The 20,824-nt window shown below is 40.1% G+C and overlaps 3 protein-coding genes and 1 pseudogene across 10 annotated transcripts in view; 1 reads left to right on the top strand and 3 right to left on the bottom strand.

The window, feature by feature from the left end:
- IFIT5 (interferon induced protein with tetratricopeptide repeats 5) lies at positions 1 to 10,145 on the bottom strand. The gene is made up of 2 exons (XM_081555912.1): positions 10,038 to 10,145; positions 1 to 3,004 (listed from the first exon to the last, which is right to left on the bottom strand). Exons 1-2 carry the CDS (start codon positions 10,040 to 10,042, stop codon positions 1,561 to 1,563), a joined length of 1,449 nt encoding a protein of 482 aa, XP_081412038.1. The 5' UTR covers positions 10,043 to 10,145; the 3' UTR covers positions 1 to 1,560.
- Positions 7,156 to 20,824, top strand: part of LOC145531952 (uncharacterized) — a 115,782-nt gene continuing 102,113 nt past the window's right edge. For 3 of the 7 annotated variants that reach the window (XM_081555999.1, XM_081555989.1, XM_081556010.1), the window contains exon 1: positions 7,156 to 9,978. In XM_081555999.1, coding sequence (XP_081412125.1) covers positions 9,532 to 9,978 — 447 coding nt within the window. In that variant the 5' untranslated portion in view covers positions 7,156 to 9,531. Of the gene's footprint in view, positions 16,303 to 20,824 lie in introns of those variants that run through there. The other 4 variants (XM_081555978.1, XR_014072877.1, XR_014072882.1 and 1 more) reach the window with 4 other exon arrangements.
- LOC145531961 (eukaryotic translation initiation factor 4E-like) lies at positions 15,840 to 18,422 on the bottom strand (annotated as a pseudogene). Its single transcript, XR_014072884.1, has 3 exons — positions 17,946 to 18,422; positions 17,747 to 17,855; positions 15,840 to 16,563 (listed from the first exon to the last, which is right to left on the bottom strand). The product of XR_014072884.1 is annotated as a eukaryotic translation initiation factor 4E-like (transcript).
- Positions 16,637 to 20,824, bottom strand: part of LOC145531951 (antiviral innate immune response effector IFIT1-like) — a 19,087-nt gene continuing 14,899 nt past the window's right edge. The window contains exon 2 of the mRNA XM_081555962.1: positions 16,637 to 20,074. Within this exon, the coding sequence (XP_081412088.1) occupies positions 18,637 to 20,074 (1,438 nt within the window). The 3' untranslated portion in view covers positions 16,637 to 18,636. The remainder of the gene's footprint in view (positions 20,075 to 20,824) is intronic.

Genomic DNA, 20,824 nt, shown 5'->3' on the forward strand with positions numbered 1-20,824 from the left:
TAAAACAAACATTAAAAAATTTAATTCATGAGATATACTGAAGTATTTAGGTATGTTTGAATATGCATAGAAAAAATATCTGGAGGGATACATATCAGATTATTAACAGTTTACCTTGGGCGTGTGGAATTGGGGTAGGGTGAAGACAGTGCTCTTACTTTTAAATTCTTAGACTTCTGTATTTTGTGAAATTTTACAATGAGCATTTATTACTTTTATAATAATGAAAATCATAATAGAAATTTAAAAAATAAACATAGTAAGAAAAAGTAAAAAACACACACATATATACAGTAGTTTTAAGAGCTTCATTGGAGGTACAGAGAATTAAATCATATGGCACATTTTCCCACTAATACTGCGGTGGTAAATATAACTGCATACTTTTAGCAACATCTCAATTTAAAAAGTCCTCTGGGATAAGAGCCCTTAAGCAGTGACCCTTCAAGGTGAATATTAAAACTGAAAACAGGGTTTAACTGTTTCTAGAGGATCTACAGGAAAACATGTCAATCTGAAAACTTCAGACAAAAGGAAAAGCTTCACAGAAGTAACTCTGGAATACTAAAACAGCTAACCAAAGGCCAGATATGGTGTGTATGAGAACTCTACCCAGTTCAGACCCAAAACTAAATCACTGAAATCTTGGTAATCTAGGGAAGCAAGTTAGGGGCATATATTTTACTCATTTGTTTATTATTTCTCCGAAATTCTCAATTGGTCTGCTTTTTAATCTCAATGATTTTACTCTAAAAATACTGCAACTTTAATGGGAAGGAAATAAATTAATTCCATCTAATTAGCTTTAGGTTTATTCTTCCAGTTAAAACAACTAGAAAAAACTGAGACTAATGATTTTCCCATCCTTGTTTTTTTCTCATCACTATTTCTAACTACTTGATGAACATTCTGGGAGTTAATACTTTGGATTTCTCATGAGTCCCTGAAGTTCTGTATTTGGGACGATCTTTTTCTCATGTTCTAATTTTTCCTCCTTTTATTGAAGTCATCAGGGATGACAAACTTTTATTATAATAAACTTTTTTCTTCCAATAAAGAGGATTCTTTAGATAACTATCAGGCTCGTGGTTAAATATCCTCATCAAAGTCAGAACATCTGTAACTTGAAGTTTCCATCTTTGGAAGCTACAAGTTAAGTGCTTAACTGATATAATTTTGCACTCCTGAAAGAGTGCTCATGACTTAGGTGTAAAAGCTTGTGTAGGACTAAACTTAGGCATAAATAATATGGAAAATTTGACAAAATTTAATCAGAAAATTATTATAAATAGCACAGATAAAGGATATAAAGTCATAATGACCATATGATTTTTAAAAGCTACAACAGCTGAAATTTTGCTGTTTCTCAATGGAAAATTTTTTAAAAAAACAACAAAAGATTCATCATAATGTATATAAAGGATTTAGCATGATGCCAGGTACACAGTAACCATTCAATAAAAGTTAGGTCTAAATGAACAATGGATTAAAGCAATAAACAAAAATATAAGAACCCAAAAAGGAGAGCAAAGCTTAGAACTAATTTCCTAGAGTGTGTACTTAAATGGAAAGTCGAAGCTCACAGAGAGCAGTAAGAAATTCTGCATTTTCTGGATCTATCTTTTGGGCCCTTTCATAGTACTCAGCTGCTTGCCTCTTTTGTCCCTCTAGCTTGTAAACAAACCCTAGGGCACTTAAACTCTGCACATCTGAAGCATTGTACCCAAGTCTCTTAGTAGCCAATTTCTTCAGAGCACTTGTCAGTTTAGGACGCAGAGATGACCTGTCTTTGACCTTTAAGGCTTCTAAATAATGATGGATGGCAGTATTTTCTGATTTACGGTGAAATTCCTGAAAGCGGCCATAGTGGTAGTGGATCTGATGTTTGTGATCATCAGTTATGTTCTCCAGACGAAGAGCTTTCTGAAAAATGTCTTCAGCATTGCTATACTGGCCTCCCTCAGCATACATGTTGGCCAGGTCCGTGTAGGCAAATGCAAACATAGAGTCTCGCTCCACAGCTGCTTTGAAATGAGATATAGCCGAGGTAATCAGCTCATCAACTTTCAGTTTATCCTTTCCTTTAGGTCTGTTGCGAGTGGCCTTCTTGATTTGGATCATTTGTGCCCTATAGCAAAGTCCCATTTGGTGATGCAAGAAAGAAGAGGTTGGTGTCACCTCTAAGGCCTTTTTCAAAAGTTCTAGAGCTTTGTCCCAGGAATTTTTTCTCCTATAGAATTTGGCTGCATAACGAAGGACATAAGGTTGGGCTGATATCTGGTCCAGGATTTCTTCAATATACTTTTCCCCCTCAGCTTCTGCATGCACATCTTGAAGCTTCAGTGCAAGAAAAACCTTAATGTAGGAATTATCTGGGTTCAGGGTGACAGCTTTCCTCAGGGGGCCCAGAGAAAAGCTCTTTATAGACCCTTCTCTGTCAGAATCATCCAGCCGATACACTGTGATGGCATAGCCGATGTTAAATTCTGGATTGTCTGGTTCTGCTTCCAGAGCCTTCTCAAAAGCAGCTTTAGCCTTTTGGTAATACTTTCCTCCAAATTTCAAGAGTGCCCACCCTTTCTCACAGTCAATCTCTGGACGCTCCAACTTGTAGTTAGAAGGACTGGACAATTTCTTGCAGACGTTCCCTATCTTATCTACATACTTCTGAGCTTCTTTAAGCTGATCCATGTAATAATAAATCCAGGCATAGTTTCCCCAAGTGACCAGACTTCGTACTTCTTCTTTGTCTGAGTGTTCTCGTTGTATAATTTCTTCTGCTTGTTTCAAGCACTCTAGTGCATCTTCATTTTGGCCCTTTAGGTGTTTCACATACGCCAATAGGTTATAAAGAGTGAGTCTGGATTTTGTGGTAAGAAATTCAAGCTGTTGCCCAATAGTATCTTCTACATCAAACAGATCAATGTCTTCCTTAAGTAAATTCCATGTGAAGTGACATTCTAACTCCAAAAGAATGGTCTTCAAGCAGTCCTTAGGAATTTCACTGTTAAAGATAAAAACACTTTTTTAATTTCTGAAGAAATAAAGAAAATAATAAAATTTTAAATCATAAATACAGTTCTTTGCTTAACAACCAATTTTATCTACTTGATTTTACAGGTAAAGCACTAGGCTTCTGTAAGTTTATACTAGTTTCCTCTGTGTATAGTTACGTTCTAGAAATATCCCATTAAATTCACATTATTTATTGCAAAACCAATTCTGGAGAGAACAGCGTTTTTATCTTACAAGGTATCTATTTCCTTTAGGCAGTCACTAACCCCCAAGGAACACCTGTTTGTTTTTAGAGGGGGGAATTTAAATTATTTTATTTACTAGCTGTGAAAATTAATAATAGATATATACACAGTTAATAAATAACATAAAAATTTCATTTCTGTATTATGAGTAGTAAAGGAAAAGAGGAGAAAGTGAGAAATAAGAAAAAGAAATACACTGAAGGAGACAGAGAAACCACATGAAAACATAATTTTTGCAGAGAAAGAAAGGGAACTCCACATAGAAAAAAGTAGAGTCAGATAGGAACAGGTACACCAAGAGATGAGAAGTATACGTTTGAGAAATAACAAAGATTTACAGAAAATGGGGAAAAGGCAAGAGGAGGCTTAGTAGGTTTTGATGTGAAGTGCCACATCCTTCCGACCTTTAGGGTTGTGGGCAACAATAAAGGCTGTCACCTATTACTGCCCTTAATGTTCACGTCACAAATATTTGTTAAACTCCCTTTGTGAAGCACAGTGTAATTTCTTCAGGGCCTAGTTTCATCTCTGAAACCAGGAAGATGAAGACGAAGGAGGGGTTAGGAAATATTTATTCATTACTGATAGGCTTTTTTGTGCAAGATCTTCTGAATAACCCTGGAGGTGTAACTGTGAATAACACACAGGCCTACTTATACAGAGCTTATAAGTACACAGCCAATTACACATCAGCATTCCAATACAGTGCCATGGAAGGGACTCGGGAAAGGCACGCAGTCCAGTGTTGTAGATATCTGTGGCTTTCATTTGGTGGAGCAACATCTTCCCCTCGTCTCAATCCGTGTGATTTGAGACAGGCTGCCTACACTTCCTCCAGCATGTGTGAAGGCACACATATTCCAGCCATTGCCTGGCCCCAGTGATTTATTCAGATTTATCCAATTAAAACATAATTTTGCTGAAATGGGGCTTTGCTGGAACTCTCTCTCTTCCAAAAATGTTAAGCTAGTAGAATATAAGCTGGAAATGCTGGTGGCCATCTTTCCAAACTCTTGGGGACAGCCTGCCTAAGAGAGATTCAAACACAGAGGAAACCAGAGCTTAGGAATAAAGACAGATTGCTTGTGATGCTGACTAAATTCCTGAAACCAGGTATTGCCTGGATCACCTTGTCAATCCCTGTACTTCTACCTTTTTAAGGAAATAATCTCTCTTTTCTTAGCCAGTTTGAACTGGATTTCTCCTGTCTGAAGCTGACAAATTCCTGATTAATATACCTAATTTTGTTTGTTTTGCTTATGATAGTAATGAGGCAATGAGGAAAGACTTTCTAAATCTAGTATTGGGCGTAATTAAGGGTCACACGAAATTTACAGAACAAAGCTGCTTAAGGCTTCTCTCGAAGAGGGAAATGTTCTAATTATTGGATGAACAGTGTATGTATATTTATTTCCCTTTCTGCTGCACACAGGACCCTTTTCCTTATATGTATGTATGCGTATTTGTATAAATGTTTATGGGAACTATAGTAATATTTCTATCAAGAAACATTTATTGATCACCTCATGTCATACATGCTAGGCAATATGCTAGTTGTAGTGGATATAGTAATAAGCAAGATAGAAAAAGGCGTTTTCTTCATGGTAATTCCATTATAGGAGAGGAAGGAACAATAGGGGTTGATAGAAAATAAACATGTAAACAAATCAATGGACAACGTAATTCCAGATATTAATAAGTGTTAAGAAAAACATCAGAGTACTGGAATTATGTGGTGGTGTACTTTAGTACACTTTTTATTCTCTCACCCTGTGAACTCTTCCTAGGAGAGTACTGTGCTTAGTTGCTCAGAGGTGTCACCTCTTTGCAACGCTATGGACTTGTAGACCGCCAGGCTCCTCTGTCGTGGGGATTCTCCACCTAAGAATACTGGAGTGGGCTGCCATGCCCTCCTCCAAGGGATCTTTTCAACCCAGGGATTGAACTCAGGTCTCCTGCACTGCAGGCGGACTCCTTACCATCTGAGCCACCAGGGAAGCCCTAGTAGAGTAGCTGCTGCTGCTAAGTCGCTTCAGTCGTGTCCGACTCTGTGCGACCCCATAGACAGCATCCCACCAGGCTCCCCCGTCCCTGGGATTCTCCAGGCAAGAACACTGGAGTGGGTTGCCACTTCCTTCTCCAATGCGTGAAAGTGAAAGTGAAGTCACTCCGTCATATCCGACTCTTTGCAACCCCATGGACTGCAGCCTACCAGGCTCCTCTGTCCATGGGATTTTTCCAGGCAAGAGTACTGGGGTGGGGTGCCATCGCCTTCTCGCCTTCTCCGTAGGAGAGTAGAGGGCTTACTTATTCTCATAATTCTGGTCTTGGCTCAAATCTCAGCTCTTCAAAGAAGTTGACCCTTGACCACTATAGCTTAAACTGCATCTCCACCTTGCCTGTGATCCTAAAGTCTAGTCTATCACATTTTCCTATTCTTCATGGCACTTTTATCAATATTTTCTGGGAGCTGGGGAGAAGGGGGAGCAAGCTTTGAATCAAAATGAGATTAAGGTTTTGAAACGAATTAGGCTGAGTTTTAGGAACTGGAAAGAGGCTGCCCTAATAGCCAAAAGTGGCAGAAGAGTTAGAGAACTGGATTAATTAACAGAATTAGTAGTAGTGATCAGAAAAATAAAACCACTTCATATTTATAATCTAATAGTATACTTCATGAAATGTTTCCCCATTTTTATAAACACTAAATTTAAATATTAATATCTTACTTAATAATATATTTAGATATTTAGTAGACATGTTCACTTATTAACTTCATAATTTTTTTCTTATTTATTCTCTTGCTTTTATCATCTTTGTATACATATAAACACATATATACAGGTACCACATTTTAGCGATTGCAGGTTCTAGACCAGAGCTTTCCAACAGAACTTCCTGCCAAGATGGAAATGTTCTTATCTATGTTGTACAGTATGGTAGCCACTAGCCACACATGACCACTGATCACTTGAAATGGTGGCTAGTACAATTATGAACTGAATTTTATATTTTATTTACTTTTAATTAATTTAAATATTACATGACTAGTGGTTATTGTATGTGACAGGACAGTTGAAGACACTGGGCCTATAGAGCTTAATGCACAAGAAAACCTCAAGCTCAACAGGTTAGACCTCTCCTTTAACTTGAAATTTTCCCTGTTTTATTCAAGGTGAAGAGCTAAATTGAATGGCAAACAGGGATATACTTGAGAAGAAAACTTTATGCGTATGACCTAGGTTCACTACAGATTCAACTCAATAGTACAAATGTTACACGTGTAACATATACTTCCAGAATCAGGTGAAAGTTCAAAAAAAAAAAAAACCTAAAACACCCCCGAAAACCATTCACTTGCCACACTACCCAAGCTAGGCAGAGTGCCAAGCAATTTACACAAATTATATTTACTTTTATAACACCTTATTATTTTTACAATTTTATGGATGAGGACTGGGAAAGAGAGTTTAAATTACATATCCAAGGTTATATAGCTATAAACTGGCCAAGCAGAGATTCAAAGTTACTTCTGACAAATTCAAACAAAAGCATATGCCTTTTAACCACAATGCTATATGCCATCGTTCATATAAAAATTGGAGTTCTTTTTAAAGAATGATTTGCTTTAAAATACAGGCTATGTCTAATGTATGTAAAATTCACTTTGCCTGGGAAGGACTTAAAGGAAAAACAGAGCTTTTAGAGCAGCTTAAAGAATGGGTAGAGTTGTGTAAACTGCTCATTGAGAAAGACATGCCAGACAGTTACAAGTCTCGGAATAAGAAAACAATGGTTTCAAATATAAGCCCTCAATCTGAAGTCACAGCATTCTACATTGTTGGAGTTATTTTGAGATGGAGCTCACTAGGACATGCTGTGGAGTGACAGAGAGGATTGATTATTTCAAATAATAAAGGATCTGGGTAGAAATGTGTTAAAACTGATCTGAAGGAAGAATAAAAGTCTTAGTTATCAAAGATATAATTATCATCATTATTAATGTAAGGAAATGAAAACATCTTTTTTCCCCATAAACCAGTTAAACATATAGTATATGCTGATGATCTCCCAGGGTATGTCCTCTATCTGCTTCCTCCTGAACTCCAGACTTCTAGTTTTCAGTTTATATCTTCAATTAGAAGTTCAGTTGGGATCTCAAGTAAATATATTCATTACAGAAATCTGGGTTCCTTGAATCTGTTCATACCTTAGTTTTCCCCACCTTTTTTTGGTACCTCTTAGTCCCACAGGCCAAATAACCTAGAAGTAATCTCTTGATTCCTCTTCGTCTCTCAACCCCTCATCTAATCCAGTGGGAAATTCTGTTAATTCTACCACCTAAATATATCAAATCCATCCACTTTTTCCCCCCTATTTCCACTGCAATTTTGCTAGTCTAAAAGACTATTACCTTTCCTTTGAGCTGGGGTAAAAATCTGGTCTCCCTGTTTCCACTCTTGGTCCCCATATAATATTAGTAAACTTCTGAAAATGTAAACCAGGTTATGTCATCTTACAAGTCCCTAAAGATGCTGGACCTGTGTACCCACCCAAACTTCTCTCCTCCTTTCCTCCTCTTTATTGTGTTTTAGACATACTGACCTTCTTCCTATCTTGAACATATCAAGCTGAAAGACTTTTACACTTGTTTTTACTCTACTTGAGAAGCTCTGCTCCCAAATCCTTGTATGACTAGCTCCTTTCTTTAACTTGGCTCAAAAATTCCCTATCCAGGTGGCCATCTGTGGCAGAGGTATCTAAAATAATCCCCTCCATTCTTGGTCCCTCTCTTAGCCCACTACACTATTTTATTTTCCTTATAGCTCTTACCACCTTCTGAATATGTTATTTATTCATTCATTTTTGGTTATTTATGTTGATTATTTACCCATTTATTTTTGGTTGTCTATTTCCCCCATTTAAATGAGAACAGGGACTTCGTTCTGGTTTGATTTTTTTCACCCATGTGTCCCCAGAATCTATGATTTCAGTATATAAGAGGAGCTCAATAATAAATACTTGCAGAGTGAATGAATGAATGCAGTTATATACTGGTAGCCTCTGGCATTTTCAACCCAGAGGCATAGCCTAGCATTAAAAAAAAAAAAGCACCTGGATTTCAGATGAGGGAATTCCTGCTAGTTCTTTCCATCCTGCTACTGGTTCCGAACTTTCTGCCACTTCAGTCTTCCCTATCCTATTTGTTTTTCCATCTTGGCATGCTGTCTGGCTCTCTGTTTAGATTTTGAAAATAGGTTTTGGACTAAGGTCCTAAAGTCCTGACTGGGAAACATGGTATGACTATCCCTTGGTAGTTGTTCCTTTCTCTGGTGTAAATGCACCAAAATCACAGACAAGACATGCCACGCCCTTAACAGCCTGCTCAGATCCACAACAATATGGGCTTATCAGCCTCTGCCCATCCACAGAGTGAAATGAACATCTGCCTCTGCCCAAGGCGGATGAGGAAGGAGGGCTGCCCAGGGATTGTCACGTGGCTGTGAGATCTCCAGGGGACATTCTGTCAGCCATGTAAGTGCCTTGCCTACACTCTATGGAATTTATACACAACCGGGCACTATGACAAATTTTACTTTTTCAACTCTGTCTACTTACTTTTTTAACTTTTTCTCTGGGAAGCTGGCAGAGAGAGGCTATTGTGTCTGAAGAGGGCAACATTTATCTTTAGGCAATTTTGTGTGTGTGTGGTGAGGGGTTGTTTTATTGTGTTTGTTTTTTTTTGCCAGGAGGGAGCAGTCTTTCATTTTCCTTGGGAGACAGTAAGTGCCCAGTGGGGTTCACCCCTTTTCCTTCCCATCCACCAGACACAGGCAGGGAACCACCGCCTTTTCCTCCCTATACCTCCCACCTCCCTCCTTTCTTACAAAGGGTAGAAGTAAGGCATTCATTAAACATTTTTAAACATAACAAAAGTCAACATCTGCAAATATATGAGCTGGGCATTAAGCAACAACCCTTTCCACAGTCCTAAGAGATGGATGCTATCACTTTTTACAGATAAGAAACAGCCTCACCAAGTTGAAGAAACTTTGCTTTGGGTCACCCAACTAGTAGGTGGTCCGAGTGAGGATTTAGAACAAAAGGCTGTAAGGCCTGCAGAAGCCCACGATCTGAACCTCCCCAGGCCTCAGCTTCCTAAATGCAGACAGTTCACCATCCACGTGCAGGGTCGGGGACCAGATGAAAAGGAGTCAGCCAAGGACCCCCACCACAGGCCAGTCTCGGAAACGGAGAAAGCAAGCCCCACAAAATGGGGGATGGGGTGGAACCGGAACAATCTGTCCAGTGTACAAAGGAGGGGGAGAAGTCAGACCCAAGAATCAAAACGGCAAAATGGCAGAAGCGGACGTGTGTGACGCGGGGCTGCGGCCTGCGGGGACCGGCACCGCAGAAACTCCCGCACCGGCACGGGGGCGGCGGCGACCCGAGCCGCAGGGAAGTGACAAGTCCCCGGGGCGCGTCGCCCCTCCCGCCCGGCCCCCCGACTCGGCCCGAGGGTCGGATCGCGGATGCCTGGGACTTGCCGGAAGGGTCCACTCGGCCACCTTCCCCAGCAGGCCCACCTTCAGCCGCCCCGGAGCCGGACCGGATTCCCAGGAGGGGAGCGTCCCCAACGCCGACGCCCGGCGGCCGGGTTCGGGGGCTCGGCCCTTTCAAGGGCCGCAGCGCTGCCCGGCAAACGGAACGTGAGAGAAAGGCGAGTGTAAAACAAAGGCCACAGGGAGTTGGGGAGGAGAGGCGGGGAGAAGCCCTTACCTCATGGTGGCTGGGCTCTGCTGCAGTTCCAGGAGGTGCAGATCCCTTCGGGCTTTCTCCTCAGCGCTCCGCTCCTTTGCGGCTGAGCGGCGACGCGCGTGCGTGTGCGTGGGCGCGCGGGCGCGCGGGCGAGGTGACCGCAGCGCTAGGTCTGCGCGCGAGGGCGGCCGTCTTTGTTAAAGTACTGACCGGAGCGGGAAAGGGAAACTACAAAGTGAATCTGATCCCCGACTAGGCGGAGTCCAGCTCCAGGAAACAGAAACTTCTAGAAGAGCTGCGTGGGCGCGCCCCCCGGCCGGGCTGAGGAGCCGCTGTGAGAGGTTTGCGCAGCGCGGGTACGTTCCGGGTGGAATTTGCAGCTGGGCCTTGAGACTGGTCTTGGCTGCTCAGCTGCCATTATGAGTCCACGTGCCTTAGCTTTTTGCGGGGTGGTTGTTATATGTTGGATTTTTTTTTCCCCCTTAGCTAAGACGACTGGAGATATTTCAGCGTTATTTTTGTTGGGTGGCACCGATGCTCTTTATAGCTTTGTGCATCCTAGGCTAAAACTCAGGTCTTGATTCAACAAACACAGGTGCAATGCCGTGCACTTGTGCCATGATTTTCACTGGGTAAACCTAGAGAAATTTGGGGGCCAAAACGTGTATATATTCAAAATTTTGGTAGCTTCCAGGTTCGCTTTGCAAAGAGGTTTTTACGCCCCACCCACAATTCTACGAAAATTCCCTTCCCTTCCATGCCTTTGACAACTGAGCTTCCTATAATAAGGTCCCATAAGGTCCTGTAATAATAATCCTATAATAAGGTCCCATCTTTATGATGGGGTTGGCTTTCCCTGGTAGCTTAGATGGTAAAGAATATGCCTTCAATACAGGAGACCTGGGTTCGATTCCTGGGTAGGGAAGATCCCCTGGAGAAGGGAATGGCAACTCACTCCAGTATTCTTGCCTGGAGAATCCCCATGGACAGAGGAGCCTGGTGGGCTGTCGTCCATGGGGTCACAAAGAGTCTGTCATGACTGAGCGACTAACACACACACACACAAAGATGGGTTGATTGGAACCTAAGCAGAAAATATCGAATGCCCATACACTTTGCCCCCTTCTAATTCAGTCATTCGTTCTTTCAACACGTTTTATTAAACAACTGCTAAGAGCTAGACATTGTTCAAGGCTCTGTCAATATAGCAAAGGAATAAAACAGACAAGGGACAAGCCCTCCCCCTTCCTCTCCCCACACACTGTCTTCTGCATTTTGCTCCTGATTATGCACAGGGTGGAGATAATTCTCAAACTTTGAGAAAAAGTGTTCATCATCACAGAGTTTAAAAGGCACAAGTTTATCACTTTTTATGCCTTGGCAAATGCCATGCTAGTTACTTTGCTTTTCAAATGAATGGACAACGATGTACAGTTTTTGCTATGTGTTCATTAGTTTAAATAATGCTAACTTTGGCTTTGCGAGAAAAGGGGGCTTATACCTAAAGCCAGTTCTTGCTCCCTCGGAATTAAGTTAAGCGTGGCTAACTAACAGTGTAGGTCCGTAACTGTAGTTAGTTGTGCATTTGTGATTTTGTTACACTTGTTTGTTTGGAGTTAATTTCTAGTGTGAGAGGTGAAGGTAAAGAACAAATAAAATGTTTTATGTCAGATTGTGCTATGCAGAAAAAGCAGAGAGAGGGTTGGTGTTTTGCTGTTATAAATATATTGAAGAGGGAAGTTTTCGCTGAGAAAGTGGCAACTGAGCAAAGGTCTGAAGCAGGGAAGAAGTGAGCAGTGTGGGTATGGGGTCAGGGAAGAGCCTTCCAGACCGAGGGAACAGTGACTGCAGAGGCCTAGAGATGGAAGCATACTTGGCATGCACAGATGATGTGGTTGGAGTGGAGAGGGCAGGGAAGAAGTCCTAAGAAATGAGGTTGGGGAGGTTATGTGGATGTGGTAGGTCTGTAGGCTATTGTAACAACCTTTAACTGGGAAACCACATTTTAGAAAAAGTACTGAATGGCTTATTTGGAGGTGGAACAATACGCCCAGAATTTCCTCCTTCCTGAGGATTTAGAATATTTAATAGAGCTCTGTTTGAAAAAATTTCCAGTGTGTTGATTATGTTTTTTCTTCCTTGTTCCTACTTCTTTCCTTTCTTTTAGCTGTAGCTGGGCCAAGAGATAGTCTTTGGTTATCAAGGTTTGTATGAACAGCAACTAAACAGTAAATGATAAAAATCAAAAGGGGAAACAAATCCTGATAATCAGCTTATATTGTTTAAGGATTTCAGATTCAGAAAGACTTAAACTATCTGTAAAAATTTTAAAGGAATATGCATTTTCAGGATTGAGAAGAAGCAAAGACCCAGCTGTTGAGTAGGTGTTGAACATGCTGAATTTATTAGATGGAATTTGAATATCAGTATTTTTTTCATAACTTGTCAGATTGAGTGAATTCTTGGGAAAATTAGTAGTGTATTGTCTTCTAAATTTATTCTTATAACTTGTAAAACAGCAACTGGAGAAAAAGAGAACTAGAACATGAAAAATGGCAACTAATAGAAAATCTGCTTTGGAAACTGAAAACTTAATAACTCTTCCAAGGAATAGATCTAAGCCGGAGTTTCTCAACCTTGGTGCTATTGACATTTGTGTTGTGGGAAGCTGTGCAGTGCATTTTAGGATGTTTAAGCAGCAATCTTGCATCTATCCGCTAGATGTCAGTAGCACCCTGCAGTTGTGACAAACGAAATTAACTCCAGAGATTGCCAAACCCAACATTTTTTTTTTTTTGCCTTCGGGGCAAAATCCTCCTCTCTTCCCCACAGTTGAGAATCATATAACACCCTCATATATATACCTAATTTATTTGAATTAGTCTTCACAGCCCAGGCTGCAAGAGATAGAAGATGGACTTTAGGTAGGAGAGGAAAAGTTGAAATCAGATCACAGAAAGTCAAGGGTGATACTGGAGTTCAGGAGATGGCCCAGGTGAAAGAGTTGATATCCAGGACGATGTCAGAGAAGGCTTACTCCCTTAAGCACTGGCTGCAAAGTAGAGGTGGCTGGGTCTGACTGGGGACAAGATCCAGAGCTATGGACACAGACTGAGGGTGGGCAGTTCAAGCTGGGGCAGGCTGTAGGGTAGAGGCTCTTAGAACTGCAGTTCCAGTTCTAGCAACCTTAGGAGAATGGAGACATTGGTGGCCAGGATGGTCCCGAAGGAGGTGGATCCTGTGGTGGTGTGTAGACAGCGGTTATTAAAGACCTAGACTGGGGCACTTATAATAGTAGGGAATGGCCTGAGCTAAGGTTTGGCCTGATTTAGGGTACATGAGAGACATTACCTGGGCACTCGGAATTCTAAATAAGGACAATGAATGAGGTTCTGTCAGTCATTTACATGGGAGTAACAAGCTCCTGAAATTCAGCTGCCAATTTAAAGACTTCTTGGTAATGCCTGGAGATATTCATTTGTAAATTTGGCAATAGTATTTTCAGTACCAGAGAGCATCTCTTTTCCTGGATTCACTGCTTGTTTTTCTCTGCAGACATCCAGGCTGTCCCACATTTTAGTTTTACTGAACTCCTGGAAGGGCAGAGATGTCTTCCAGAGTTGAGAAAGATGGGAGAGAGATGGTGGTTAGGTTATTAGACACAATAAGTAAATATGATCTTTGAAGCTTGTCAAACACACATCACACAAACAATCCAGAGATTTATTTTGCCTTAATGAGCTCTGCTTTCTGGGTACAGATGATGTATAACAATATTGGGGAAGAGTTACCTAATCAAGAATTGACACTTATCCAGTAACTATTTGGTTTTCATATTTCTGACTTGGGGGAATTGGCAGTGGGTAGACTTATTTTAGTACCTTACAGCCTCCTTTCTCAAACACAAGCACTTTAAGTCATGTTTTTGTTAATCTAATAAACCTCTTGTTTTAATGATATGGAAATTGTGAAGACTGCTTCTGTGTAACTCTCATGCCTACTCCTGATACAAACCTTACTCACTTCAGTTCCTATAGAATTTCAGTAGAAATCCAAAGCCTTGTCCAGTATTTCTGTGAATTCCTTGGGGACTCGTCTTTTCTGTTGGTTTAGGGTTCCCCACCAGGAAACACAGGCATCCTCTAGAAGGTGGAGAAGGTACCAAAAGAATTGTCCCCTAGGGCCTCCAGAAGGGATTTGGAAAGTGCCAACACTTTGATTTCAGGCCAGTGAAACCCATTTCAGGCTTCTAACCTCTAGAACTATAAGATAATAAATGAGTGTGATTTTAAGCCACCCAGTTCATGGTAATTTATTAGAGAGCCACGATAGGAAATGCATACATCTTCCCCCCAAAGACATACATGAATGAAAAAACAATGACATTGTTTCCTTAACTTTCCTTTTAAAAATGTTACTTGTTGGGTGTTGTCTTTTAATAAAATGTTATAATCAAAGGTAATTACTACAGGTGGTCTCTCAGACTCTTGAGCATCCTTTTCCTATTTATTCATTTAACTAAATCAGTGCTAGCAAATGACTGAATCAATAGTGCTTCAAACAAAATGGCATGAAACAATAGAAATTGCTTGGAACAATTTGACAATGAATTAAATTTCCAACATCTTCATGGAGAAAACTGACCTTTAATTGATTATGTACTTGTTTTCCTGTCTGTCTCTCTCACTAAATAGTAAGCTGCTTGAGGTTTGGGGGAAATGTCTGCTTTGTTGACTGAGGGGTAGCAGAATATGCCACCCCCAAATATGCCACCTTGCCATAAGGATTATTTTGAGCTGAAGGCAACTGAAAAGAAGCAGATATAAGAAAAGCTCTCTGCTCTCCCCATCTGCCTGAAAAATAATGTCTCTCCTCTCTCTACCAGTAAGGACAGAAGTTAATCACCTGAGACAGCTCTAGTCCCTAATCAGCCCAGAGACACTGACAGAAAGATATATGTAACAAACCTTATAAGCAAACTCTTACCTTCCATTAGTTTCCCCCAGATATTTGCCTTCATACAATTTGCTACTTAGAAATTTGAAGTTCTTTGCCTTTGCCTTATCATTTCTCTAAAAATGTATCATTTGGTTGTTAGGATGCTATATAAGCCCACATTTTAGTCACCCCTTTGAGTTACTCATCACTGGGTACTCATATATATGCCTGATGCATGTGTTAATAAACTTGTTTTTCTCTTGTTAATCTGTCTTTTGTCAGTTTAATTTAAGGCTCTAGCCAATGAACCTAAGATGGGTAGAGGTAAAAGAACCTTCCCTTCTCTCCTTCACCCTGGTACTTTTGGTATCTAGCACTGCAAGCTGATAAAATGAATGAATTGAACATTTTATTTTATGTTAAGTCCAGTGTTTTGGGTTTTTTTTTTTTGCTATAAATCTACTCAACAAACTTTTTTTTCCTACTATATGACATTCACAGAGAAATGGTTCTTCTCTCTCTTCTCTCTCTCACATGTAGAGGCATGTATGTTCTGTTTCACTATTTTTTTTTAAGACAATTCATTGTACACATTTTATTTACAGTTTTGTACACTGTCTTAGTATGAGTGGGACAACTTTTCTACTTGAGCCAATTTTTTAACCAAAGCAAAATAACCCAAGTAACACAAAGTGTTAAAATACAGCATAAAGATACAAAAACAGACATACGAATTCTAATTAGGAATGTAATTATGATACTGCATTTTTTATAATATACAATTAAGTTTAGGAAATCACACAAACATAGATCAGTGATTTGAATGAAATGCATAAATTTGTAGCAAAGCGTTGTAGTTAAGTTACAAAAAAAATTACCAAAGAATGCACACAATTAATGTTTATTCCACCTTTATGTAATATTCCTAGATCCTTCACCAATGTTACATGAGAAAGAAAAACTAAAGCAAAACAAATGAAAACCTGAAATCAGAGTCACTAATGTTATCAACTGGGGAAACAAATCTAGCCGCCATCAGCAAGAGTACAGCACAGATAATGCTGTAAAAAGAAACAAAATTGCCAGAAAACTGTATGCATCATACTCTTTCAAACCAGCAAAATATGCTCCTGCATTCAATGGAATGTAAACAAAATCATTCTCTTGTATAGAAATGCAAGTTCTTTTTTTTTAACATTGTAGATGGGTCAAATGTGTTTGTAATGGTTAATTCTATTAAGCTATTATAGAGTGGGCTAGGAACACATTTATGGATTCTGGGGATGATATGATGTGTACTGTAATTCTTTGATTGGGATAATGGACACTTTAGCCAAAAAAAATAAAATATGAATACAGAAGTATAAGACAACGGTGAATGAGACTTCCGTATATCTTAGCAACATTTAGATGGAACTCAAGTTTAAAGGCAGTCCACTCTGCTTTTGAAGAGGCTTGCTTTCAGCTCCCAAACCCCAGATCTCGATTGCTTGAGGCAGTCACCTATGAGAATACTCAGAAGGTGTCTTCTTAAACAACAAACCTATTTTTAGTGGTGGAGCTGCTCTTAGTAGCTGTGTCTGCATGGGACTGATAACCTGCCGGAGTCCTGCTCCAGCTGGTCCAGGGGTTCCCTCAGGAAGGACGGCATTGGCGATGCGAATGAGAAGACACAGCGAGTCTTAGTGTCTCCAAGTGTCTCCTGACTTTATTGTTTTCAAGACAGCTTTTATATTTTTAGTTGTACATAGAGACAAATGTAAAGTGTAAAGTCATGCCAAATGAAATCAATGGGTCAGCAGTTTTTGACCCTTATCGGAACCAGGACACTGTTTGTGTTTTTAGTTACAAAAAGTTTAAAGTTGTTTACATCATCTTCTGGCCTGGAGGCCTGCTAACATCTGGTGACTCTTTTATTGATAAGGGTTGATCAGCCAGGACACTTTTGCACCAGGCACAGAAAGTACCAGGGTTACACTTTTTTTTTAAAGAATACAGGCACAGCAGATTATGACAAAGAAAGAATTCACAAACTCAGAGTTTCAAGGTAAAACCTGTTTTTTGTACTCTATCTTATGCCTTGAGCCTAACAGAGAAGAATGTGGTCCCATAAGGTCATGGCACAGCAAGCTGAAAACAATGTAGCGCCAAGGTCAGTGCTTAGCAAAATCACCAGCTGAATTAAGAATCGTCTTATTATTTGTATTAAAGCTAAACTTTTATTTATATAAATCTCTATTATGCTTTCATTATATAGGCTAAATACGTTAAGAGCAAAAACATAATGAGTAAATATAAACTAAGTAACAGTTTCATAAAGTAATGCTTCTTATGTTTTCTAATGAGCCCTTTTTCCTACGAAGGGCTCTGTGCCCATTGGGGCTTTCTGTGTGGATGCTCTCAGTATTGTTTATTGTTAAGGAGCAGTCATGCACATTAGCTCCAAAGGCACAGGTACATTTATTAAACAAACTAATATGCTAGCAAGAGGAATTTAGATTAGCATACTCTATATCCTAGATAATTAGGGTGCTACCGTTCAGGGGCCTTGTCGAATGAGGTTTCAGATTGATCTATTTTAGAAGAGAATCAGGAAAAGCCTTTTGCCTAAGTCACAGAAAATAAGAAGAGGTTTATTATAGCAAACATCAGAAAGACAGATACCATCTTTAAGGTGAGCGCTGAGGCAGCCTTCCGAGAATCCCTGAGGCCTGAGTAGCTCTGCTCGATCAGTCCTTCTCCTCATGACTCTGTCATGGGTGGGATCTCGTGAGCTGGCTCCCGGCAGTAACCAATCACTTATCTTTGGAGGAAGTCCTAACCTATCCTTGTATACCCTCCCTATATGTGTAGCAGCTTCTCTGTTTTCACATTCAGTAGTCCATATTGCTATTTTATCACCTTTCAGTTTAGTTCTGTCGCTCAGTCGTCGCCTCCCTGTCCATCACCAACACCCAGAGTTTACTCAAACTTGTGTCCATGTCTTATCACCTTTAGCTGTAACATTAACAACAGCTCCACATACATCATCACTGCAGTCATCAAAAGATTCTCCAATAAGGCACAGCAGTGTCTCTAGCCAAAAAATATCGAGGTCACTTCATCTCTCCTGTTTGTTCAGTGTAATTAGCCATCGTCCTCCTCGTTTGTTTTTCTCATCTTCCCACATAGGCTCAATACTATCCTTAAAAAGTGAGTAGTCACAGCCAGGCATTAAATTACTAGATAACTGGATATGGTTGTACAGAGCCCAAAAGTCTTCAACAGTATCAAACTTAGAGATCAATTGAAGGTTTTCTTGCCAAGTTTTGCTTTTATCATTTTTAAAAAACCAGACTGCCCATCTGTTCTGTAGAGGGTGTTTATTTACTACAGTGTTCTGGGTTAGCAACCTCCTGATTAGATCCTGTTTTCTTCTGTAGGTGGGGGATTGGGAGTAGGGGTGGTTTCTAGTTCCACAGTCGCCATCTTAGATCGATCTGATTGCACAACCGCTCCTGAAGGCTGTTTCACTATTTTCTTTTTTTTTTGTTTGTTTCACTATTTTCTGAACACAACTAATGTTTTATCAGGTTTGAGTAATTGTTCAAAGATTACATCATTGTGGTGAATTATATAATGCGTTTCTGAAAGTCGCAAGCAGAAAAGATGATTAGTATATATTGTGACAGTAGTCCATATTTCATTGCCTAGGGGTCACAGGCACAGAGTTCTCCAAGTCAGGAGCCAGCCTCAGGGCCCGCTCATAATACTCCAGGGCTTCATTCATTTCTCCTTTTACTTTGTGGATGAATCCAAGGATACTCAAGCTTTCTATATCTTTTGCATTTCTCTGGAGTTTCTTTGAAGCCAATTTCGCCAAAGAATTGATGCTTTTATCCCTATCTATTGATGTGTTTTCTATTTTTATTGCTTTTAAATAATGGCTAATTGCATCAATTTCAGATTTTTTGTGAAATTCCAGAAATTGGCCATAGTGGAGATGTATGTGTTGCAACATATCTTTGCTGAGTAGTTTCAAGCGGAACGCTTTTTGAAAAGTATCATCAGCTTTTCTGAGGTCACCTGCTTCTGCGTACATTTCTGCCAGGCCTGTATAAGCTACCTCAAATGTGGGCTTTAGTTGCACAGCAAGTTCAAAATGTTGTAGGGCTAATTGTACTATTCTGTTGATGTTTTCTTTATCCTGTCCTTTAGGCTGCCAGTTTGTAGCTGTCTTTATTTGGATTAGTTGTCCCTTGTAGCAAAGCCCTATCTGGTGATGCAAGAAAGCAGAGGAGGGGGTTTCCTCCAAGGCCGATTTTGAGAGCCGAAGAGCTTCATCCAGATCGCCTTTTCTTCGGTAAAACTTGGCAGCATACCGAAAGACATAGGTCTTTGAGGACTCAGTGGTCATTGCTTCTTTGATGTACCTTTCTCCTTCAGCTTCTTGTTCTGCATCTTGAAGCTTCAGGCCAAGAAGAGCCTTAATATATGCATCTTTTGGATTTAGCCTGACAGCCCGTTTTAGGGTGTTCAGACAAAATTCCCCACTACTCTGTGGTCCATTGTAAAAGCCCTCCAGGCGATAGACAACGATTGCATACCCAGTGCTGAATTCAGGGTTTTCAGGGTCCGCTTCCAGAGCCTTTTCAAAGCAGACTTTGGCCCGTACATAATTCTTTCCTCCACACTTCAGTAAGGCCCATCCTTCCTCACAGTCCATCTGAGGACACTCCATTCTGTAGCTGGAGGAACTCACAAGTTTCGTGCAAGTGTTCTTCACCTTGTCCAGGTAAATCTGGGCTTCTGCCTGTTGGCCCATATGGTAATGCAACCAGGCATAGTTGCCCCAGGTAACCAAACTTCTCACTTCTGATTGGTTGGCTTGTTCTGGCTGGGTTAAGTCTTCAGCTTCTTGTAAACTCTTCAGGGCTTCCTCATTGTGGCCTCTCAGGTGTTTCACATAGGCCAGTAAGTTGTATATTCCCACTTTGTATTTGGTGTCTAGGAACATAATCTCCTCCAAAACCCTGTTTTCTAAATCAGGTATTTCTGTCTCTTCAATGATCAACTCCCATGTGAAGTGACATCTCAACTGTTCCAGCTTATCGTTGATCTGATCCTTATCAGCATTAGAACTGTAAAAACAAAAGCAGATTTTCTTTGTTAGGTAACAAACAGCCAATAGAAATAAGCCAGGTAAAACACCTCATATTTAGAGCCTAGCCTTGAAAAGAGCATGCCTGCTTTGATCTTCCTTCGAGTTCCATATTTCTAAGATCCATGTGGCCTCTGAATGCAGTTTGCTTGGCTGCATACACTGACTCCAGCACTTCCTAGCCATGAAACTTCTCTGTGCTTCAGGACCTCCTTTGTAAAGCGCAGAAGATAATAAACTTATCACACTGGATTTGGTGAGAATTAATAAGCCTATCTATGTAAAACACTTTAGAGCATGCATATTTCATGCTATATAAGAGTTTTCTATTTTTCTATTGCTGTAATTAAGGTAGAGACCAGTAAGAAACGCAGAGCCTTGGGAAATATTATTGACATCAGGACCTTAGTCTGCAGATTATGTAACAAATTAAGACTACCTAAATGTGATCATATTTGACCCATTTATTTTATTTGGATTTATTTGTGGGAAATATTTATTTATTTATATATATTCACAGAAATTTGCAAAGATAGAACATAAGTCCAGTGTATCCTTCACCCAGGTTCTCCCAAAGATTATATTTTATCCAACTATAGTACAACGACAAAACTAGGAAACTGGCAGTGGTACAATATGCACACAGTTCATTTTTCATTCCTACTAGTAATGTATGCTTCCCTGGTGGCTCAAACAGTAAAGAATTCGCTTGCAATGCTGGAGACCAGGT

The sequence above is a fragment of the Giraffa tippelskirchi genome, chromosome 2, assembly GCF_054371585.1.
Source record: "Giraffa tippelskirchi isolate mGirTip1 chromosome 2, T2T-mGirTip1v1.2.pri, whole genome shotgun sequence".
Classification (NCBI taxonomy): domain Eukaryota; kingdom Metazoa; phylum Chordata; class Mammalia; order Artiodactyla; family Giraffidae; genus Giraffa; species Giraffa tippelskirchi.